The sequence below is a fragment of the Miniopterus natalensis genome, chromosome 3, assembly GCF_054644295.1.
Source record: "Miniopterus natalensis isolate mMinNat1 chromosome 3, mMinNat1.hap1, whole genome shotgun sequence".
Taxonomy (NCBI): domain Eukaryota; kingdom Metazoa; phylum Chordata; class Mammalia; order Chiroptera; family Miniopteridae; genus Miniopterus; species Miniopterus natalensis.
Window position 1 is genome coordinate 76,057,281 of NC_142083.1, and position 17,857 is coordinate 76,075,137.

At 56.7% G+C, this 17,857-nt stretch overlaps 1 protein-coding gene across 1 annotated transcript; it reads right to left on the minus strand.

Annotated features, from left to right (window-relative positions):
• Positions 1 to 354: 354 nt before the first annotated feature.
• On the minus strand, positions 355 to 17,629 carry MLXIPL (MLX interacting protein like). The gene is made up of 17 exons (XM_087815100.1): positions 17,331 to 17,629; positions 13,446 to 13,552; positions 9,412 to 9,494; positions 9,155 to 9,244; positions 8,812 to 8,856; positions 8,086 to 8,287; positions 7,881 to 7,961; positions 4,759 to 4,928; positions 2,929 to 3,457; positions 2,630 to 2,697; positions 2,405 to 2,555; positions 2,162 to 2,247; positions 1,950 to 2,069; positions 1,664 to 1,791; positions 1,460 to 1,583; positions 729 to 858; positions 355 to 473 (listed from the first exon to the last, which is right to left on the minus strand). Exons 1-17 carry the CDS (start codon positions 17,627 to 17,629, stop codon positions 355 to 357), a joined length of 2,532 nt encoding a protein of 843 aa, XP_087671226.1.
• Between the last annotated feature and the right edge of the window lie 228 nt (positions 17,630 to 17,857).

Consider the following 17,857-nt stretch of genomic DNA (forward strand, 5'->3'; position numbering starts at 1 on the left):
CCTTCAGGCTCCCTGAGTTACCAGTTTAGGCTCCTAAGTGTCATAGCTGCTAAGGCCTTGGGATCATCTGGTTGAAGTTTCACCACCCCCATTTTGCAGACTGGAAAATGGAGGTCCAAAGATGAGTATGAGTCCCCTAGGTAACAGTGTTAGTTACTGGCAGAGCAGAGACTGGAACTCAGTGTTTCCTGACTTCCAGGAAGTGGGAAGAAGCTAAGGTCCTGCTTAAGTCTCAGGAAAGGGGACAGTCAGAGCCTGGGGTAGGAGAGGAGTGCCCAGAAGTTGTCCCTGGAGTCCACACCCAGGGAAAGTAGCCCCCAGGGCAGCTGAGTGAATGGCAGAGTCTGGTCAGCACTATAACGGTTTGCCAAGGGTGCCCTCTGTGACTGCCCGTGTGGCTTGCTCGGGTATACAGCCTGGGTCCGTCAGGATACTGGTAGATGTGCTTAGCTGGCGGAGAGAGTTCAGGACAGCTGGGGGGAAAGAAAGACAGCTCCTAGGGTCAGGGCCCTGTCCTTGGACGCTGAAGACAAAGGGGTAGGGGGAGATGCTAGTTGGCAAGGCAATCTGCAGGTGTTCTGGTAGCTGAGGAATCATCCAGGGAGCATGGTGGGATGGCCAAAACCCTAGGCTATTTTGAAGGCAGGCTGAACCTGGGGTCTGAGCGGAGTGGAACCCTCTGCCCTGAGGCCTGGAGATACCACTGGGCAGGCAGGTGGCTCACGTACTTGGCCGGAGAGCAGGCAGGGAGCAGTACTGGTCCAGCCAGGCCAACGAAGTCTGACGGAGGCTCTGCAAGCTCGCTGTGGACACCACCCCATTGAAGGACTCAAACAGAGGCCGGATGAGGATGCTGAACTGGCGGGGTCAAGGAGCAGGCCTGCTGTCCAGCCAGAATCCTTACCCACCGCATGTAGCCCTGGCATCCGGCCCAAGCCAAGCCAAGGGAAAGGCCTGGTGACTGTGAAGCCCTGAACCCCAAGGACCCCCACTGCAGCTGCCCTCCCACCCTGCCAAGGTCTGCCCAGCTAACTGGCTCTTAGCTGCCTCCCCCAGCTCCTCCACGGCCCTTCTTCTGGGCTGGACCATCCCCCATTCCTGGGCTTCCTGCCCTGGCTCAGTCAAGAGCTTGACCACGTCAGGGGGTAAGTGATTCCATGCCTGCCTTAGGGCCCGGCCCACTCATGCCACTCAGAGTTTAGGTTCTCCCAAACTACCCTTGCGACTTTCTGTAGGCAGGGCTGTGGTGCCCCCATCCAGGGGCTCCTCCCTCTGCTCCCAGCCCATCGCTGGGCAATCCTGCTGGCCAAGATGTCAAGGCCTAGAAGGAGGGGTGGAATGGAGTCCCTTCTTCTGGGAGCAGCTCTGAGATCCTGCCTGGCCTGTGAAGCTGAGCCTGCAGCCAGGAACAACCTGGTCTGGCTGCAGCCTCACCCTCCCACTGGCCAAGTGAGGATACTACCCAGAACTTCCAGTTATGCAGTGTGCGGGTCCGGACATAGTCATCAAACATGTCTCGCATCTGGTTGAAACGCTGGTGTGTGATGGGCACCCCAGTGGACGGCAGCTGCTGCTGGCACAGGCTAGGGGCATGGGGAAGGTCAGGGGTTGGGAGTCAGGCAACAGGCCCCCCTTTCCCCAGCACCTGCAGGTTCCTGCCTACTTAATGGCAGCATTGAGCTCCTCAATCTGATCCCGTAGCTGCTGGGCCTCCTCCTGCAAGGCCGCCCGCTCCTGCTGCAGCATGGTGATGTACTCGGCTGTCTTCTGCAGTGTCATTGCTTTGCTGACCTATGGGCATCACCAGTGTGGGCTCAGGTGCTGGGACCCACTGAGGCATTGGAGGGTGGGAGGAGGCAAATCTGGAGGGTCCTGGGATTTGGTCTTAGGTAGGGGGTCCAGGAAGGGCCCTGGGGCTCTGGGGGTTCCAGCCTGGGTTGGGGGCTCACCTTGAGGCTGGGCTGGGTGCTCAGAGTGCTCACCAGCCCATGCAGGGTGTCAAACCCCAACTTGATATTGAAGCGCCGCTTCTGCTCTGCAGAGATGTGTGTGATGCGCCGGTTCTCAGTCTTGGGGGGGCAGAAAGTAGGATTAGCCTAAGAAGGAGAGTGGGAGGGCCTCAGGGTAACAAAGAGGTCTTAGGATGGGAGGATAGTGCCACCTTGTCTGAACGGCCCCGGCTTAGGATGGATTGAGGTGGAGGGCCCGGCATGGAGTTAAGCTCCCCAGACAATTGCCGCTCACTACCTGTGGCAGAGACAGACAGACCCACAGACAGACCAACACAGAAGAGAAGGTCCCACTGACCTTTCCCTCTTGTCCTGGCCCCAGACATAGTCCCCCTCTTCTTCCTTCCCCTCCCTCCAACCCCTAGAGTCCTCCAATTCCTGCAATCCCTCTTTACCGCTGGGTGCTGGGGGTGACAGCCGCTCTACTTTGGGGACAATCAGGGGCCTGGGAGGGGCCAGTGTGGCCAGGCCCAGAGGTGGCCGGGGTGGTGTGGGGGCCGGAGTCGGGGGAAAGAAGGTGCAGGGGAATTCAGGGACCATCTCCTGCTGGGGTGGAGAAGGGTAGAGAGTTGGGGTGAAGCTCTGAGGCTCCCCCCCACTCCCAGTGTCTGCCATCTTACCCGGGATTTTGGGGGCCGCAAGAGGGTGCTGGACACAAGAGGTGGCTCCAGGGCTTGCTCAGGCTTGGCTGTGTACAGGCAGACTGTGAGGGCCTCTCAGGGTTATGTCCCAAGACCCCATCCTCCCACTCCTAATAACCCATGCCCCTTTCAGATTCAGGGCTCATGTCCTTAATTCCTCACCACCCTGCCCTGAAGCTGAGCCTACCCCTTAACCTTCACCCTCTGCACCCATAGGCTCCCCACTTCCACATTTGGTTCCCATCTCCCCTCTGTCAACTCTGCCCCTCCTATCTCACCTGCTGTGAGCAGCTGCGTGAGGCAGGAGTTGTTGCCCCCAGCAATGGCAGGGGCCGTGGGGGGAGGGCTGGGCTTCGGCCCCCTAGGGGATGGGGTGGGAGGCTTGCCTCTGGGCTGCATGCCTTGGGGCACTGTGAAGCGAGGCCCAAATGGGGGCTCTGGATACCCCGAGGATAGAAGGTCCATGGGGAAGTGGGTGGGGGCAGGACCTGGGCCGGGCTGTTGGGTGGGTGGGAAGGTTGTGGGAGTAGGCAGTGGGGACACTCCTGATGCAGGAGGGGTGATTGGGAAGGAGAATCTGGGAGAGAAGAGAGGTTCTTCTTGCAGCATAGCAGGGGGCGGAGCCATCGAAGAGAATTGGGGTAGGGGACAGGGCTCCAGGCCAGGTCCTTTGGCAGGGGCAGGGTATTGGAGGAGGGGTGGGGGTGTGGAACGGGGTGGGAACTTAGGCTTGGGATCTTCAGAAAGAAGGAAATCAGAGCTTAGGAAGGCACTGGAGTCCAGGGAGCCAGGGCAGCTGCTCCGAGCCTGGTTGGAGGGACAGACAGAGAGCAGGTGAGAAAGCTGGCCTTTATAGCCAGCCAGGCAGCCTCCTGCCCTGGCTGAGCTCTGGACTAGGCACTGGGAGTGATAAAGGATCCCTGCCCTTTAACACACACACCAGGAAAATTATAATCTAATGAGGGGAGGGAGAGGAACACATTTATGCATAAATCAGGCATGAGAAAGAGCATCAGTCTTCCTGCCCACTCATTCATTCATTCAAATAATTTATGCATGCATCCATCCTTCCATCCATCCGTCCACCTACTTATTTATTCTCTCGCCTATGAGCTAGCTCACCTATCTTTCCACCAGCCCACCAGGTACTAACCCATTTACCAAACTATCCAATCATCTATACTTCACTTATCCACAATACACTGACCAGCCACTTATCCACCCACTAGCCCATTCATTGATCCACCAAACCATTCATTCATCTATGAATTCATCCATAAGCTCATCCATCCATCCAACCAACCACTCACCCACACATATATACACCAACTCACCTAAGCATCTAGCCCCATCTACAACCCATCTGTCCATTCACCAACACACCCATCCATCCATACACTCATTCATTCACTCACTTGCTCAGTCATTGGGCAATCATTTACCAAGTTCTGTTCATGTGCTTGAATGGTGCTAGGTATGGAAGATGCAGTGGTGAGCAAAACAGCTCTTCCAGCAAGGAGCTCACTGTAGTCCAGGAGAGAGACCCCTCAACAATAACTATAATAGTGCCTGAAAACACTGATGATGGAGGGAAAGACATCTAATCTAGCAGCAGGGAGACATCTGAATTTGGTCTAGGAGTTCTTGTGCCAAAATAGTAGAATCACTGTTTCCTAAACATACAAGCTCAGTTTTCAGCTTCCATGCACTCATTTGAGCTTCTCTCATATGACTTTCCCCCTACTGGTCTCTTCTTCTGTCCAAACCCGACTCATACGTTAAGGCCCAGAGCTCCTGGTCCTCCAGGAAGCCTTCCACGAACAACCCAGCCCTTGGTGGTGCTTGTTCCATGCTCCTCCTGCCCTCAGCTTAACTCCCTCCCCCTCAGCTTAACTCCCCCCCCCTCCCCGAGCCATCTTGTCAGTTCTGCTTCATGAGGATCTTTCCTCCCCAGCTGAACACCCTCCTGGGATCTTTCTCCCCCTCTAGTCTCACTCGGTGGACCAAGCAAGCACAGGACTGGGCACTCAGAAAGTACCCAGAATACCTCCTGGACATGGGCAGGTAAGCTGGGTAGGGCTGGGTGGGGTGGGGTGGGGTGAGCTCACCTGCAAGTGGTTATGCCCTGAGAGGTGGGTCATGCCTGAGGAAGCAGGGGGCACGTCTGAGCCCAGGATCCCACTGCTGAAAAGGGAGTCAGCCATGGGACTGAAGCTAGGGGGCTCCAGGAAGTTTGAAGGCGTGGCTGCCTGTGGGGGGCGGTAGTTGGTGAAGAAATCTGTAATTCAGACACACAGGGTGGCAGCAGTTAGGGTTAAGGCCATGGCTGGAAGCTGTGGGAGGAGAGCAGACCTCGTGCCCTGTCCCCAGGCTGGGCTGGGGGGGGGGGGCTTCCACAGAAGATTGTGAAACTGGGAGAGTTTCTGTCTCACTCAGGGGAAGCAGCAACATAGGCTTGGGTGGATGGGCCTTAGTGGGAGACAGCAGGGGACTGTGTAGGGGTGTGAGCAGGACCCCAGAAGTAGCCCTCCCACCAAGTTCCACACTTGGCTCATGAGGCCCCCCTTCCCCATCCCCAGGCCTGCACCCTCCCCTTGTCTGCTCCTTTTATCAGCCCTGAAGTGGGGGAGGATAATAAATTATGTCAGGAAGGGAAAGGGGTGAGGTCCAAGGGAGGAGCCTCAGGGTGAGTTAGGGGTAAGAAGGGTCAGGAGGTCAGTAGGTCTGGGACAATGTTTGCTGGAAGGTGAACAAGTGGGACCTCAATGGTAGAATTCATAAGTGGGGTGAAGGAGCTAAGGGGGTGATAGCAGGGGTCAGAGGATGGACTCAGAGTGTGGGCTAGAGTGAGGGGGTTCTGGAAAGCTGGGAAGAGCTGGTGGTGGGGGCAACCAGATTGTTTGAGGTGCAGATTGTGTAAGCCTTGGGCTATTCTGGTTTTGGGAAGCAGCTGCCTGTGGCCTAACCACATCCCGGGCCTGGGCGCCGCCCGTCCACCCGCTCCCTTCCGGGCACCTTTCTCTGACCCTGACCAGCTTTCAGTCTGCACCAGCTCCCAAGGCCTCCTAGTCTTGTCAGACCCAACTCCGCCGGCCTTGGATGGGCACCAGACCCCCAGCCAAGGGAGCTGGTAAGGCCTCTCCCCACAGACTCCCTTAAAGGAGACTCAGGAGTGGGACAGAGAAGACCACACCAAACCCTGAGCCTGACAGGGGTCAAACCTGTTTGTACATCTTATATGAGACTGGGGCCTACAAGTCACAGGGCAGCTGGCTCTGTGTGTCAGTGTGTGGTATCATGCAGCATCTGTCTGTTTCCCTCCCTGTCTGTCCCACTGTCTGTAGCTCTGTCTAAGTCTGTGTGCACCTACCCTGATGTGAGGTGCTTGACATGTGCATATCTGTCCTGTGTGTGTGTGTGTGTGTGTGTGTGTGTGTGTGTTTTCTCAGCCACACAGTCATAAGGGATATTCTTGCTGCCCTGCTGCCTCCTTTTAATGAAGGGCCTGGGTGGCAGAGGGTGAGTAGTCAATGGTCTTCCATTCCTTGGCCCCCAGGGACCATGGGTCTCTTCACTAGGCCGGTTGAAGCCTTGGCTCTAGAATCAGTCTCGTCCTGGGCCTGGCCACAGAGCAACTCCCTGCTCATTGCTGTTGCTCTCTCCCCAGGGCTTGGCAGGCCTCACGGAGCTTTGAGCCCAGATAATCACTGAGTCACCACCATCCTCTTATCTGAGATTGTGGGCATGTCCCCCCACTCAGCCTTGAAAGAAGCTGCTTCCTAGCCCTAGCCACCCGCTGAGTTCCTAGCCTCTGTTCCCCCCACTGACCTACCATCCTCTCCCTTAGCCCTTCTCTCACCCAAGTTCCCTCTCCTTCTTTGAGTACCCCTCACCAAGCCCTTTATTCCTCACCGAACCCTCCCCTCAGCAGCCCCCTCACTGGGTTTCCTTTCAAGTGAGGAGCTCTTGGGGACAATCACAGCTGCAGCCCAGGTAACCCCAGTGCCCCCTGCCTTCCAAGTGCATGGAGCACTAGAAGGGGCCACACCAGTCACCTCTTCTGCATGACATTCCCTATAATTGGTTGCCCATACTCACCCCCCCTACCACAGCAGCCACCCTTGGTTGAGAGAAGTCACTTCCTAGCCCGTTTTTGCCCAGATCCCAAGGTGGGGGCAGTTGAGCTCCTACCTGTAGCAAGGGTCTGTGTGCCCAGACAGGGCCGCTGCCCTCCCAGGCTGGTCTGCTCCCAAGGCACTGCCATCAACACTTCTGCCCCCTCAGCCCCCACCCCTGTCCAGGGCTGAAGCAGGGGTGGGGGTGGTTCCTCATTCCCTAGTCCCCGCCCTATAGGCCTCCACCTCTTGACTGACAGGCCCAGGACCCTGTGGGGAAGGAGTGAAGGGGTCATCGAAACTAAGCCTTTTATCCCAGGAGCCCCCTTTGTGCACCCTAGGCCTTAGCTGAGATAGTTTGAGCCCTGATGTCTACTTGATCACTAGAATGGCTATGAAGTCCCCTAAATGTATGACTATCAGGGGCAGTCTCCAAGATCTACAACTAAGTGAAGAAAGCAATGTGGGGAAGAGTCTACTGTAGAAACAAAAACAGACACTTGTCCACATATGCTCATTTTATACACCCTGAGCATCTTTGGAAGGACATACTCCTGTGACCTGGTAGCCCTGGGGGTCAGGAAAGGGAAACAGGGAAACATACTACTTTTAAAAAAATGCTCTACCAGATATAATTCCTGGGATTGTCTTAAAAACAACATGAGGGGAGAAGTGGGTGAGGTCTAGATAAATAAGACTGGCCAAGAGCTAATAAAGGTTACATGAAGGTTCATTGAATTCTCTGTGTGTAAGTTTGAAACGTCCTTTAATAGTTTTTTTAAATAAATTATGTAAATAAATAGACCCAAACAAATCACAGACTCTCTCTCCCTTCAGAGTCCTAGCGCCCACTGCTTTCCTGGGAACCCCCAGAGTCTGAAGCTTCAATGACCCTAGTGCCCTGTTCCCTATCTAGGTACTGGGTCTGGCCCTGCTCTCACTTGAGGCCACACCAGCTTCATCCCAAAATCAGACAAAGGGACACCAAGAAAATTCCTCAGAAGTCACTCAGACCATCTGCCCTCCCAGAGGGGCATGGGACTGGCCTGAGGTCAACCTGCGGCTCTCCTTGCACTGACCCTGCCCTTCTATCCCAGGGGAGGGGCCTGGCCCACCTGAGATCTCCATAAAGTCATCCAGGCTGGGCTGCAGAGGTGTCAGTTCTGGCTGGATCATGTCAGCGTTGCCAACATAGGCTGGAGGGGGCAGTGGTGATGTCAGGAGCAGCAGGAAGGGTGGAATGGGGGCACCTGTCCCCAGCCATCCTCCCTTGGCTGCCTGGATTCTCACAGGCTTCCTTTCCTGGGTATAAGCCCTCACCATCCTCGGGGGGCAGCTGCAGGGGTGTGGGGCTGGGTTGAGTCATGGTGAAGAGCGTGTCGGAGATGTCGGACAAGAAGCAATCGAGGTCCAGAAGCTGCCGCCCACCAGACTCCTCCTCTGGGCCCCCCAGCAGCACAGGCACCACGCTGGAGAAGAGCTGCTCGCACCATCGCTCTGATGGCTGCCAACACCCTTCCACCTAGGGAGGCAGAGCTGGCAGTAGCTGCCTGAGGGCTCCATTGCTCCTAATCCTCCCCAGACTGGGGACACAGGCATCTCCCACTTCCCCTGGCCCTTACACGACACCCATGCCTGCAGGATGGAGCAGTAAGCCAGCCAGCCACAGGGCTTCTCTGCATGTCCCTCCTCACCTCTCTCTGGTGGACCCAGTTCGCTGCCTGGAAGATTAGGGCCATCCCATTGGCCTCTAACAACTACCCACAGGAGCTAGATCAGGAGGCCTGCTGAGGCCTGTCCCCTATACTTTTTCCTGCCAGGGACCCTAGTTTTTAGCATGCTTTATTCCCCACCCCACCCGCGTGCCTCCCTACCTCTTAGTCAACCAGAAGGCTTAGGGTTTTCCCGCCACTCCTCCAAGGTGAGAAGGGCTCAGTTAACCAGAGGACAGGGGCCATGCCCACTTCCCTCACACCTCCCCCCCTTGCCGCTGCCTCACCCACCCAGAGGGAAGCTGTCAATTCTCTGGGTCTAGGGAGCACCCACCTGCTTTGGGGCCAGGAGATCCCCTTCCCTGCTGGTCTTACGGAGCTGCAGGAACACACAAACGTAGACACTGGATTCCTTGACCCTCCATCATTCCCCGTCAAGGCCGCCCCTACTCACAAGCTCCCCCAAATTAGACAGATCCCCACTTCCCTTCAGGAGCTCCTCTGCCCGGGAAAGTAAGTAAACTGTGAGACCCTACGACCACACGGTGGCGCTGTCAGCCTGGGTCTTAAAGGAGGGCGGGGTCGGAGGCAGGGGAGCCTCTTAGGACCGTTCCAAGAGCCGTGACCAGCACCCCCAGGGGAAAACTCTGGGGCTCCCCCCCGGGGCCCCCGCTCACCCGTTTCTTGTAATAGATGCGCCACTTGTGGTACTCGCGCATCACCACCTCGATGCGCCGCTTCCAGTAATTTCCCTCTAGGACGACAGCCTGGGGTGGGTCGTGAGGGGGCTCAGTGGGAGGGGTAGCACCGACTTCAGCCCTCATCCAACCCCCACATGGGCTCCCCCCTCCCGCCCAGTGCGGGGAGGGACTGGAAGGAGGGACCCGGTTTGGTGGGGGGGCAGGTGGACTGTGGTCCCCTAAGTCTCACCTACCTCTGGTTTCCGGTGTTCGTCAGCCTCAGACCCCTGCAGGGGGGTCACGAATCCACACACGGGGCTCTTCCTCCTCTCTACATCTGAAAGAAGTGGGCCAGGTCAGGGGTGCCCAGCTCCCTCATCTTTCATCCCAAGAGGAAAAGGACTCAAGTGCCACACTTAGGAATCCTGCCTGGCCTTCGATGCTCAGATTAAATGCCACCTCCTCTAGGAAGCCTTCTTGCCTTCTTCTCTAGCGCTACCAAATCTCATTCTTCTGTGCAACCCGGTGAAAGTAACCCAGCCTAGTAGGTGTGGAAGCAATGATTGCTGAATGGGATTGGGGCCACGGGGAGGGAGCTGCCCCAAGAACATCCTGGTCAGATTGGCAAGCCAAGGGCCCAGAGCTCTTGGTACCCTGCCTCAGGCTCCTTGGCACTGCCCACTCTGATCTCAGAGAACCACCCCTTGCTCACCTCAGGCCACCTACCTGATGAGCCTTTTTTTTTTTTTTACCTCCTCCACTCCCTTCCCTGTCTCCAACCCTGGTCTCTCTCCAGGCCCTTTCCTTTTTGCCTATAAACACATTACAGGTTCTCCTTTACCTCCCAAACCTTTTCCTTCCCTTTGCTGCCCAGCAAGCTAACCCTTGTGTTTTCCACTTCATCCCGTTGCTTTCCCTCCAAACTCTAGAAGGACTGTCACTTGCCACCTCCACTTCTGCACCCCCCAACCTCATCTTCACTTCCTGTACTCAGCATCTGCCCATGCCTACCTCTCAACCACTCTCCTGCCCCTTTCCAGCTTCAGACCCATTTCCCAGTTGCCTAGGGACCCTCCACTAGGATGTCCCAAAACTTGTCCCTCTCAGATGTCTGGGAAATTCCCTCCCCAGCCTGTGTCTCCTCTGGACTGCCAGCACTGCCTCCCAGTCACAAAAACCCCACTGAATCCCAGATTCCTGTCTAATCCATGGACTAACCATCTCAATTCCAAGGATGTGTGACATTTCTTCCAGTGTCCCCTCCCCTCCATACTCTCACTGTCACCCCCTGGTCTGGTGTTCTTTCTCACTGACCTCTCTGACTCCAGTCTCACACTCACCAGCCCACTTCCTGCTGTGGCCAGGTCAATTTTTCCTAAAATGCAGTTCAGGCTTGAACCCTCCAGGGCTCCCCAAACCTCCATGATAAAGTCCACACCCCCGAGCTTGGCTTCCCAGCCCCCCATGACTAGTCCCACTGCTTCTCCTGTCTTTCTGTCTTCTTCATATGCCCCACCTTGAAGCCAAACAGCTCCCCCCACACACAGCCCACCTTCCAGTTTTATTCTACAAGGAAAGCCCTCTCTTCCCTCTGCCTTGTGCTCATCTGCCCACCCACCAGGATAGCCCAGTGGAGCTCCTCTTCCAGGAAGCCTTCCTTCCTCTGAACCCCCACCCCCCACTTTCCTCATCCGGGGTAATGTCTGCCTCAATCTCCACCTGCCTTGGCCATTTCTTTGCATGCTGGCCTCCCTGCTGGGAGTGTAAGCAGGAGTCCTGCCCTTTAGCCTAGAATCCCTGCATCTGACACAGAGCTTGGCACACAGCAGTGACTTTTTCTGATAGTCTTGACAAAAAGGACTCAGGGGTGTCTATGGGGGCCCATCCTGCCAAAGCCCTCAGCAAAGTTCCTCTGGGACAACTGACGCAGAGGAGGGGGACCACCCAAAATTTCTTGGGACCTTCAACAAAGTTCTGTCCTAAAGGACATTCTCCAAAATGATCCCTGTGAGATTGGGGAGGGTTGCTAAACCAGCTTGGACAGAAAACAAAAGGATAGGCTTTAGGTGCGTGGACTCCCAGACGGTTAAGGGTCTCAACAAGCATCTCTCCCTGGCTTTCCAGATGAGGAAATGAGCAGCAGGAAAGAGTAAGTTTGCCCAGGGCCCCCAGAGAGTCAGGGCTGAGCAAGCCTGGCCTACTCTCCCCTCCCCCGCCCAGGGACACTGTGCTCTGGACAGAAGGGCAGTGACCTGGGGGTGGGGCAGGCTTTATTTAACAATGAGAAATTCATCCATTCATGCAGGAACCTAGCCCCTTGCACCTATGCTGGGATAAGACCCTGGATCAGAATCCAGGGATGACTCAGGGCACTCACAGTTTAGTGGTAAGGAAAGCACACACATAACATGAACTAATGCCAGGTGGAGAGTCTGCCTATGAAAGGGGCACAGTGCTCTGGGAGCTCAGAGGAAACTGAGATGATTTGGGGGGGAAAAGGGAGGTCCTGGAGGCCAGAAGCCTGCAGAGGGGTGGCAGGTGCCCTGGGGATGAGCCAGGCAGCCCTCCAGCAGTCACTACTCCTCTCCCTTTTCTGAAGCCCACCTTCCAACCTTGGGTGTTCAGGTAGGAGAAAGAGCCCTGACATTTGTTCTCTGGCTGCCTGTGCCCTTGCTATTATCACAATAGTAGTGACAGATCCCAGGGCTCACCCTCAGGGAGCCCTTGTATGCATCTGCCTGGTGCTGAGATATGATTGCACTGAAAACTCACAGCAGACTTCAGCAGTAGGACTGTTATTACGCCTGCCTCACCGGTGAGCAAGCTTCGGCTAGAGGAGGTGAGGGCCTTTGCACAGTTCACAGAGAGGGCATACTAGAACTTGACTCAAATCCACCTCTGTATGACTCAGAACCTGGGGTCCTTCTAGCAACTTGTACGGCAGCTGGAGACCACAGTCTGTGTGTCTGGATCAGGGCCCCAGGTTTGTATCCCATCCAGCATTGAAGAAAAGGGGAGACAGACAATGACACTGACTCCCCTGGCCTATCAACTTCCTGGTTTGGTCAGGCCCGTTCTCAGGTGAGGACTGGAAGCCTATTAGCTGGGTTCAATGAAAGGAGCACTGGGCTCAGAGTTGGAGAGCCCTGGACTTCCAGCCACAGCTCTGTTCCTTTTATGCTCCGAGGCCCTGAACAAGTCACTTGTCCTCTGGGCGTCACTTACTCATGTATAAAATGGGAGTAATAATACCTATCTCTCGGGGTTGTTAGGAAGCCTCAAATAAGATGACTTATGAAAGTGCTGGACACATAGATGAATAAAAACCAAAAACACTCCCTCTCTCTGCTTAGGTGGAATCTAGTGGGGCCAGTACAGAGAATACCTACTATGTGTAGTCCCTCCTGGGCTCTGTGTTCCTAGCTCAGCACAGCCTTTGATCCTGCAGCAGGACCTAACTAAGCTGGACAAGGTCCCAACACAGGACCAACAAGTCTGAGATCTCTCAGCCTCTGCTGCCCTGCCAAGGGGAAGGAGAGGAGGTCTTGTATCCCAAAATGAACGACCATGACCTTCTCAAGGGTACCTCAGATTCAACCATCACTTACTGAGCACTTTGTGCCAGGCCTATTCATACCCATTGTTCTCACACCAACCATGAAAAGTAGGACTATTGGCCTCATTTTCTAGATGAGGAAATAGGTTCAGAGAGGTTAGACAACTTGCCTACTGTCACACAGCCAGCAAGGGGCAGAAACAGGGTGGGAAACCAGCTCTGTTTAAGTCTGGAGTCCCTTCCATTCTACCACATGGCCTCTCTGGGCCCTATCCCCCAAAATCTTCATGGGGAGCACTTGGGGGCAGTTCAGTAAGGACTTCAAAGAAAGACTGGAAGAGACCCACGCAGTATCCTGTTTCCCCATTTGCAAAATAATGGAATTGGCCCAGGCAGTACCTAACACCTCTTTCTAACCTGGTGTTTGAGGCACCTGACTACACTAATGGGATGCAGAATGAGCCTTGAACTGTTCCCCAAATCTCAGTCCACCTTAGGAATTCCAAGATGTGACCCTTTGTTGTACCCATCTTCACAGTGCAGAGCACTATTAGAAACACATTCCCCAAGACTCTCTGGGGGTCAGAAGCTGTTCAGGGGGGCTGGTGCTGGGGCTTGGTATCCCCCAAAGCACTCTGTTGGTGCTAGTTGGGGATTCCTGGGTAGCCATCCCCCAACCCTCCACCCCCTCCCATAGCCCTTCTGCTGGGAAGGCCCATGGCGCCCACTCACACTGGGTATACCAGGCTCTCCAGATGGCATTGTTGAGACGGATCTTGTCTCGGCAGAGCAGCTTGAGGCCTTTGAAATTCTTCCACTTGGGAGACACCAGCTTACCACTGTCAGAGGGAGAGGGCTGGGTCAGGGGGGGTAGAGAAAGGGGCTTCTGTAGGGGCTGGCTCTATACATGCACTAGGCACTCATCTATGTGGGCAATTTGAGGGACCCTCTCAAATCCTACCCCTCACTCTAACCTGCTTGAAATTCCTACCCTGAAAGTCAGGTCTTTAAAATACCCTCCCAGGTCCCCACTAGGGAACCTTGTGTTCTTTGGTGAGAAGTGCTTGTTAATCTACTACCAGAAGAACTACAGCCAGGGCTGGAAACTGTTTATCAGTTTCATCCTCATAACAGCACTCAGTGGCCTTATAGACAACTGTCCTGTAGACCAGCTAGGGTGGGTTCTCAGATACATTTCTTACTGAAGGAAACTGGGGATCGGGAAGGGAAAGGGACATGCTCAAGGTCACATGGCAGAGACTCACTCAGGCCTTGTGGTTTTTTCTTTACTGGTCTTGCTGGCCCCCTTAGATCAAGGGGATGGGTAAGGTTTGTCTGGGTGAAAAGAGAGCCTCTTCACCAGAGGTGGCCTCCAAGCAGCCAGTCACTGCCTTTTCATTGCCCTTCTGGTGTCTGCCTAGCCCCAAATCCTAGAATGGCAGTATGGACTGAGCCGGAAGGTATGCCCCTTTTCAGCAGTGTGCCAAGATAATACCACCAGGACCCAAAGGGGTGCATCTAGGACGACAGCGTGGTGAGCAGTGGGGAAGCAGCACTCTGACCCTACTCCCAACCCTAGCAGCCAATTAAATCCACGAGATGAAAGGGCTCTCTCTGTACAGGTGAGGAGCTTAACTCTCAGGTCAAGTCTGCCACCCCCAGGAAGCTGACCTAGGAAGTCAAAATGTTCAGGGTCTCAGACCCCTGCTCATCCCTCCCTCCTCATGGTCCACAAGCCAGGGTTGTATACCAGTCCCTTCCAGCCCACCTTCTCCAACACTTACTCACATAGAAGGCTGAGACCTCAAGACTTAGTCTTAGTCTTTCAGAACACTAGGCCTGCTCTCTCCAGGGGCCTCTCTCTCATCCTGGGGGTAAGAGGTGGGTGGGTGGCAGTCTGACTCTTACAGCCCCTTAGGTACATGGGTCACTGGGTCCCCTCTCCTCTTTGGTCTCCCAGCTCCTGTGTTTGCTTTGGAGTAGGGAGAGGGGTGGACTGCCACCCCAGGGCACATCAGGCCTCATTACCCAAATAGAGTACATAGCCCAAGTGCACAGGCCTACTGGCTGGCCCCCTCTCTCCTAAGTTAGATAAACACCATCTGTCTGGAGAAATGGGAGGGTACTCAGACATCTCTTGGGCCAGCTTCTTTTGTGGCACCTGGGGGGCTTTGGGGGAGCCTCCTGAGTTTATTGCCCCTGCCTGTATCCCAGCAACCTCACAGCCCAGTCTGATCACCCAGTGCCCCACCTCCAGCCTGCCTGCCCTTCCTTTTCCTGAGGTTATAGTGTCTGTGGCTAGGTAAGGCTAGGGCAGATGAGGCAGTGACAAAATCTAAGCCGAGGAGGAAAGGTCTATGCTGGACTTGTCGGCTGGAAGGGGAGGAGAGGGGCCCAACCTGGAACAAAAAGCTGAAGCCAGAGCTCAAGGACTTCTTATGACCAGAAGAAAATCTGGGAATCTTGGGGATGGGATGGGGAAAACTCAGAACTCTTAGTTCTGTCCGTGCCCCCCCCCCCCCCCCCGCACACACACATGTCTACCTTACAGCAATTCCCTTAGAGTCTCCCTGACAGGGTCCTGCTTGCTGCCCGAATTCCCATAGCTCTGATTATAGCTCTGGCCAGCTCTGACGTGAACAAGTGTGTTCTTGGGACTTCCAGAACCTGCCCCTCTGGGGTTTCCACCCACAGAACCATGGAACATGGGGTTCCTCTTAGAAGAGAAGTCCTTCCTCTGCACACACTGCCCTTCTGAGGGTGAAAGCTGGCCAGGTGTCCATAGGCTCTCCTCCGGGGCAAGCTAGTCAGTTCCTCCCAGCATCTCTAGACCCATTGCCTTGCTGCCCCTTCCCATCCACTCACTCTCTTGGGACACCCTAGAGATTGCTTCCCCAACCCTCTCCCCTCCAGGGAACCCCTTAATTAGGGGCCTAAAGGGCTAAAGCACTGTCCCAATCTGAGCCTCAGTTTTTTTCTCTACTAAATGGGGGAAGCCAAAGGCCCCCTGGTACTGAGCCACCTCCATCCCTGGAGATAGGCCAACCAGGGCAGGCCAGGGGGAGTGAATCTTTTCGGTGTTTAGGGAGAAAGCACAGCTCTCTCTTTCCCGGCTGCCCCTGACTGAAGTTACACCAGCTTCTGTGGCAGTTCTCGAAATGTGCTTTGTCCCCTACCTTGCACCTCCCCTTTTGGTCACCCATGGTCTGGGGTGGGGGGTGGGCATTAGCCAGCCCAGATAGGAGTGTAGTATAAACTGGGAAGCTGAAGTTAAGAGTGGGTGGGAAATGGGGGGCCTGGAGGAAGCCTGGGGAGGAGGGGTGCCTGCCCCCGGTGTACTAAGACCTTAGATGCCCTGCTCAGGCGGTCTGTGATGTGAGAGGGTGGGGGGTGGGGGGGAGGGATGGGAATTTGAACTTTCCACATTGGTCTGGCGCCTGAGACTATCAGGTTGCAACATGACCTGGGCCCGGGGCCAGAGCTTGAGGGCCAAGGTTACCTCGCCTCCAGCCAATGGGGTCGCGGCTGGGCGGGCTGCTGTCGAGAGTGGGCAACACTCCCCCGCTATCCCAGCTTGGGCTCCAGGTCGGAGCGGCGAGTGCCGGTCCGCAGACAACAGTTCTCCGAAGGGCAGGAGTGCCCCGAGGAGGAAAAGGAATATTTGCGGAGAAAAGATCAAAGCAGGCCGATCCCCCTTTATCCCGTACGGTTTTCCGTTGATAATTTATCCTGGCCCCTCAGCTCCCGAGAACTTTGCTCCAGGGCACTGGGCCAGGACCCGGGTCGGCGCCCTCCCCTGGGACGCAGGCGTGGAGCTGGAGCGGGGCGGCCCGAGTGCTCCGCAAAGCGCCGAGGGGGCCTGGGCAGCATTAGGCGCTCAGCCCCCGCAGCGGCCGGAGTAGGCGAGCCCAGGCCCCCCGGGCACCAGCCCCTCAGGGCCCGCAGCACCCCCTGCCCGGCCACTGCTAGGATCCTTTGCGAGCTGCGCCCCCTGGGGCTGCCTGGGGCACCCTCCTCCCGACACCCTCGACATGGCAGGTCAAAAACAGGTGTCTCGACAATGGGTGTGTGTGTGGGGGGGGGGGGTGCAGGACGAGAGACTGGATTTCAATCGACGGTTGGCTACGACTTGGGCAACCGTAGGCGCGAGGCTACCGCGAGGGTGCAGAAACAGGGTGGGTGTGGGCGGGGGCTGCTGGGGAGCGAGCGGAAAGCTGCAGGTGGTCGGGCGGAGTGGCCCCAGGTGCGGGTGGCAGGATGGCCCAGGGTCCTGGGAGCGCGGGGGATTCTCTGGCATTTCTTTGGGGGCAGAAGCGTGGGGATGGGGAGGGGGCCCGCGGCGGGCCTCGGGAGGCGCAGGTGGAGGGCAGGCGGGCTGCGCCCTGGGAAGAGTGACGGTCGTGAAGATGGGAACCAGGAGGTGCACAGGCCCGCTGGGGATCAGTAGGCTGGGCCAAGGTCAGAGGACGCTCGGCGCGGGGGGAGAGGGCGTCCAGGATGTGGCCTGAGTCTCCGAGAGCAGTCGGGGACCAAGGCTCGGGGCCGGGTGGGGTGTCCGGGGCCTGTGCGCGGTCCCGCCAAGGAGGGCCGAGGCCGTCGGGCCGGAGCCGCCCTCACCTGTAGGCCAGGCTCATGCACTCGAAGAGGCGGGTGAGTGTGGGGTCGATGCTGCGCGGCCCGAAGTCGGCGAGCCCCACGGGCCCCTCCTGGTCGCGCCGCCGGGTCAGCGAGTCGCTGTGCGGCGACGACACCATGAAGTGACCGCTGTGGATGACCTGCGAGCGGAGCAGCCCACCGGCGCTGCGGCGCGTACTCGGGTCCTCCGAGTCTGTGTCTGAGTCCGAGTCCGGGCTGGGGACGACTCGCGGGCCCTGCAAACCCGCAGCCAGACCTGCCAGCGCCCCTGCCACGGCCATAGCTGCTGCCGCCTCGCCCGGGCTCGGTGGAGCGGCCGGCGTGGCTCCGGTAGCCGGCGGGACCTCATTAGCATCGCCCAGCCCCTGGGTCCCGGTAGGTCGCTCAAGGGGGCGGGGCCGCGCGGCACCGGCGCCCGGGAGCCGACGGGGCGGGGCTTCAATTAATATAAAACCCTATGCAGGCGCGCTCGGGCTCCGGAGCTCCTTAAAGTCTAAAGTCTGGAAGTG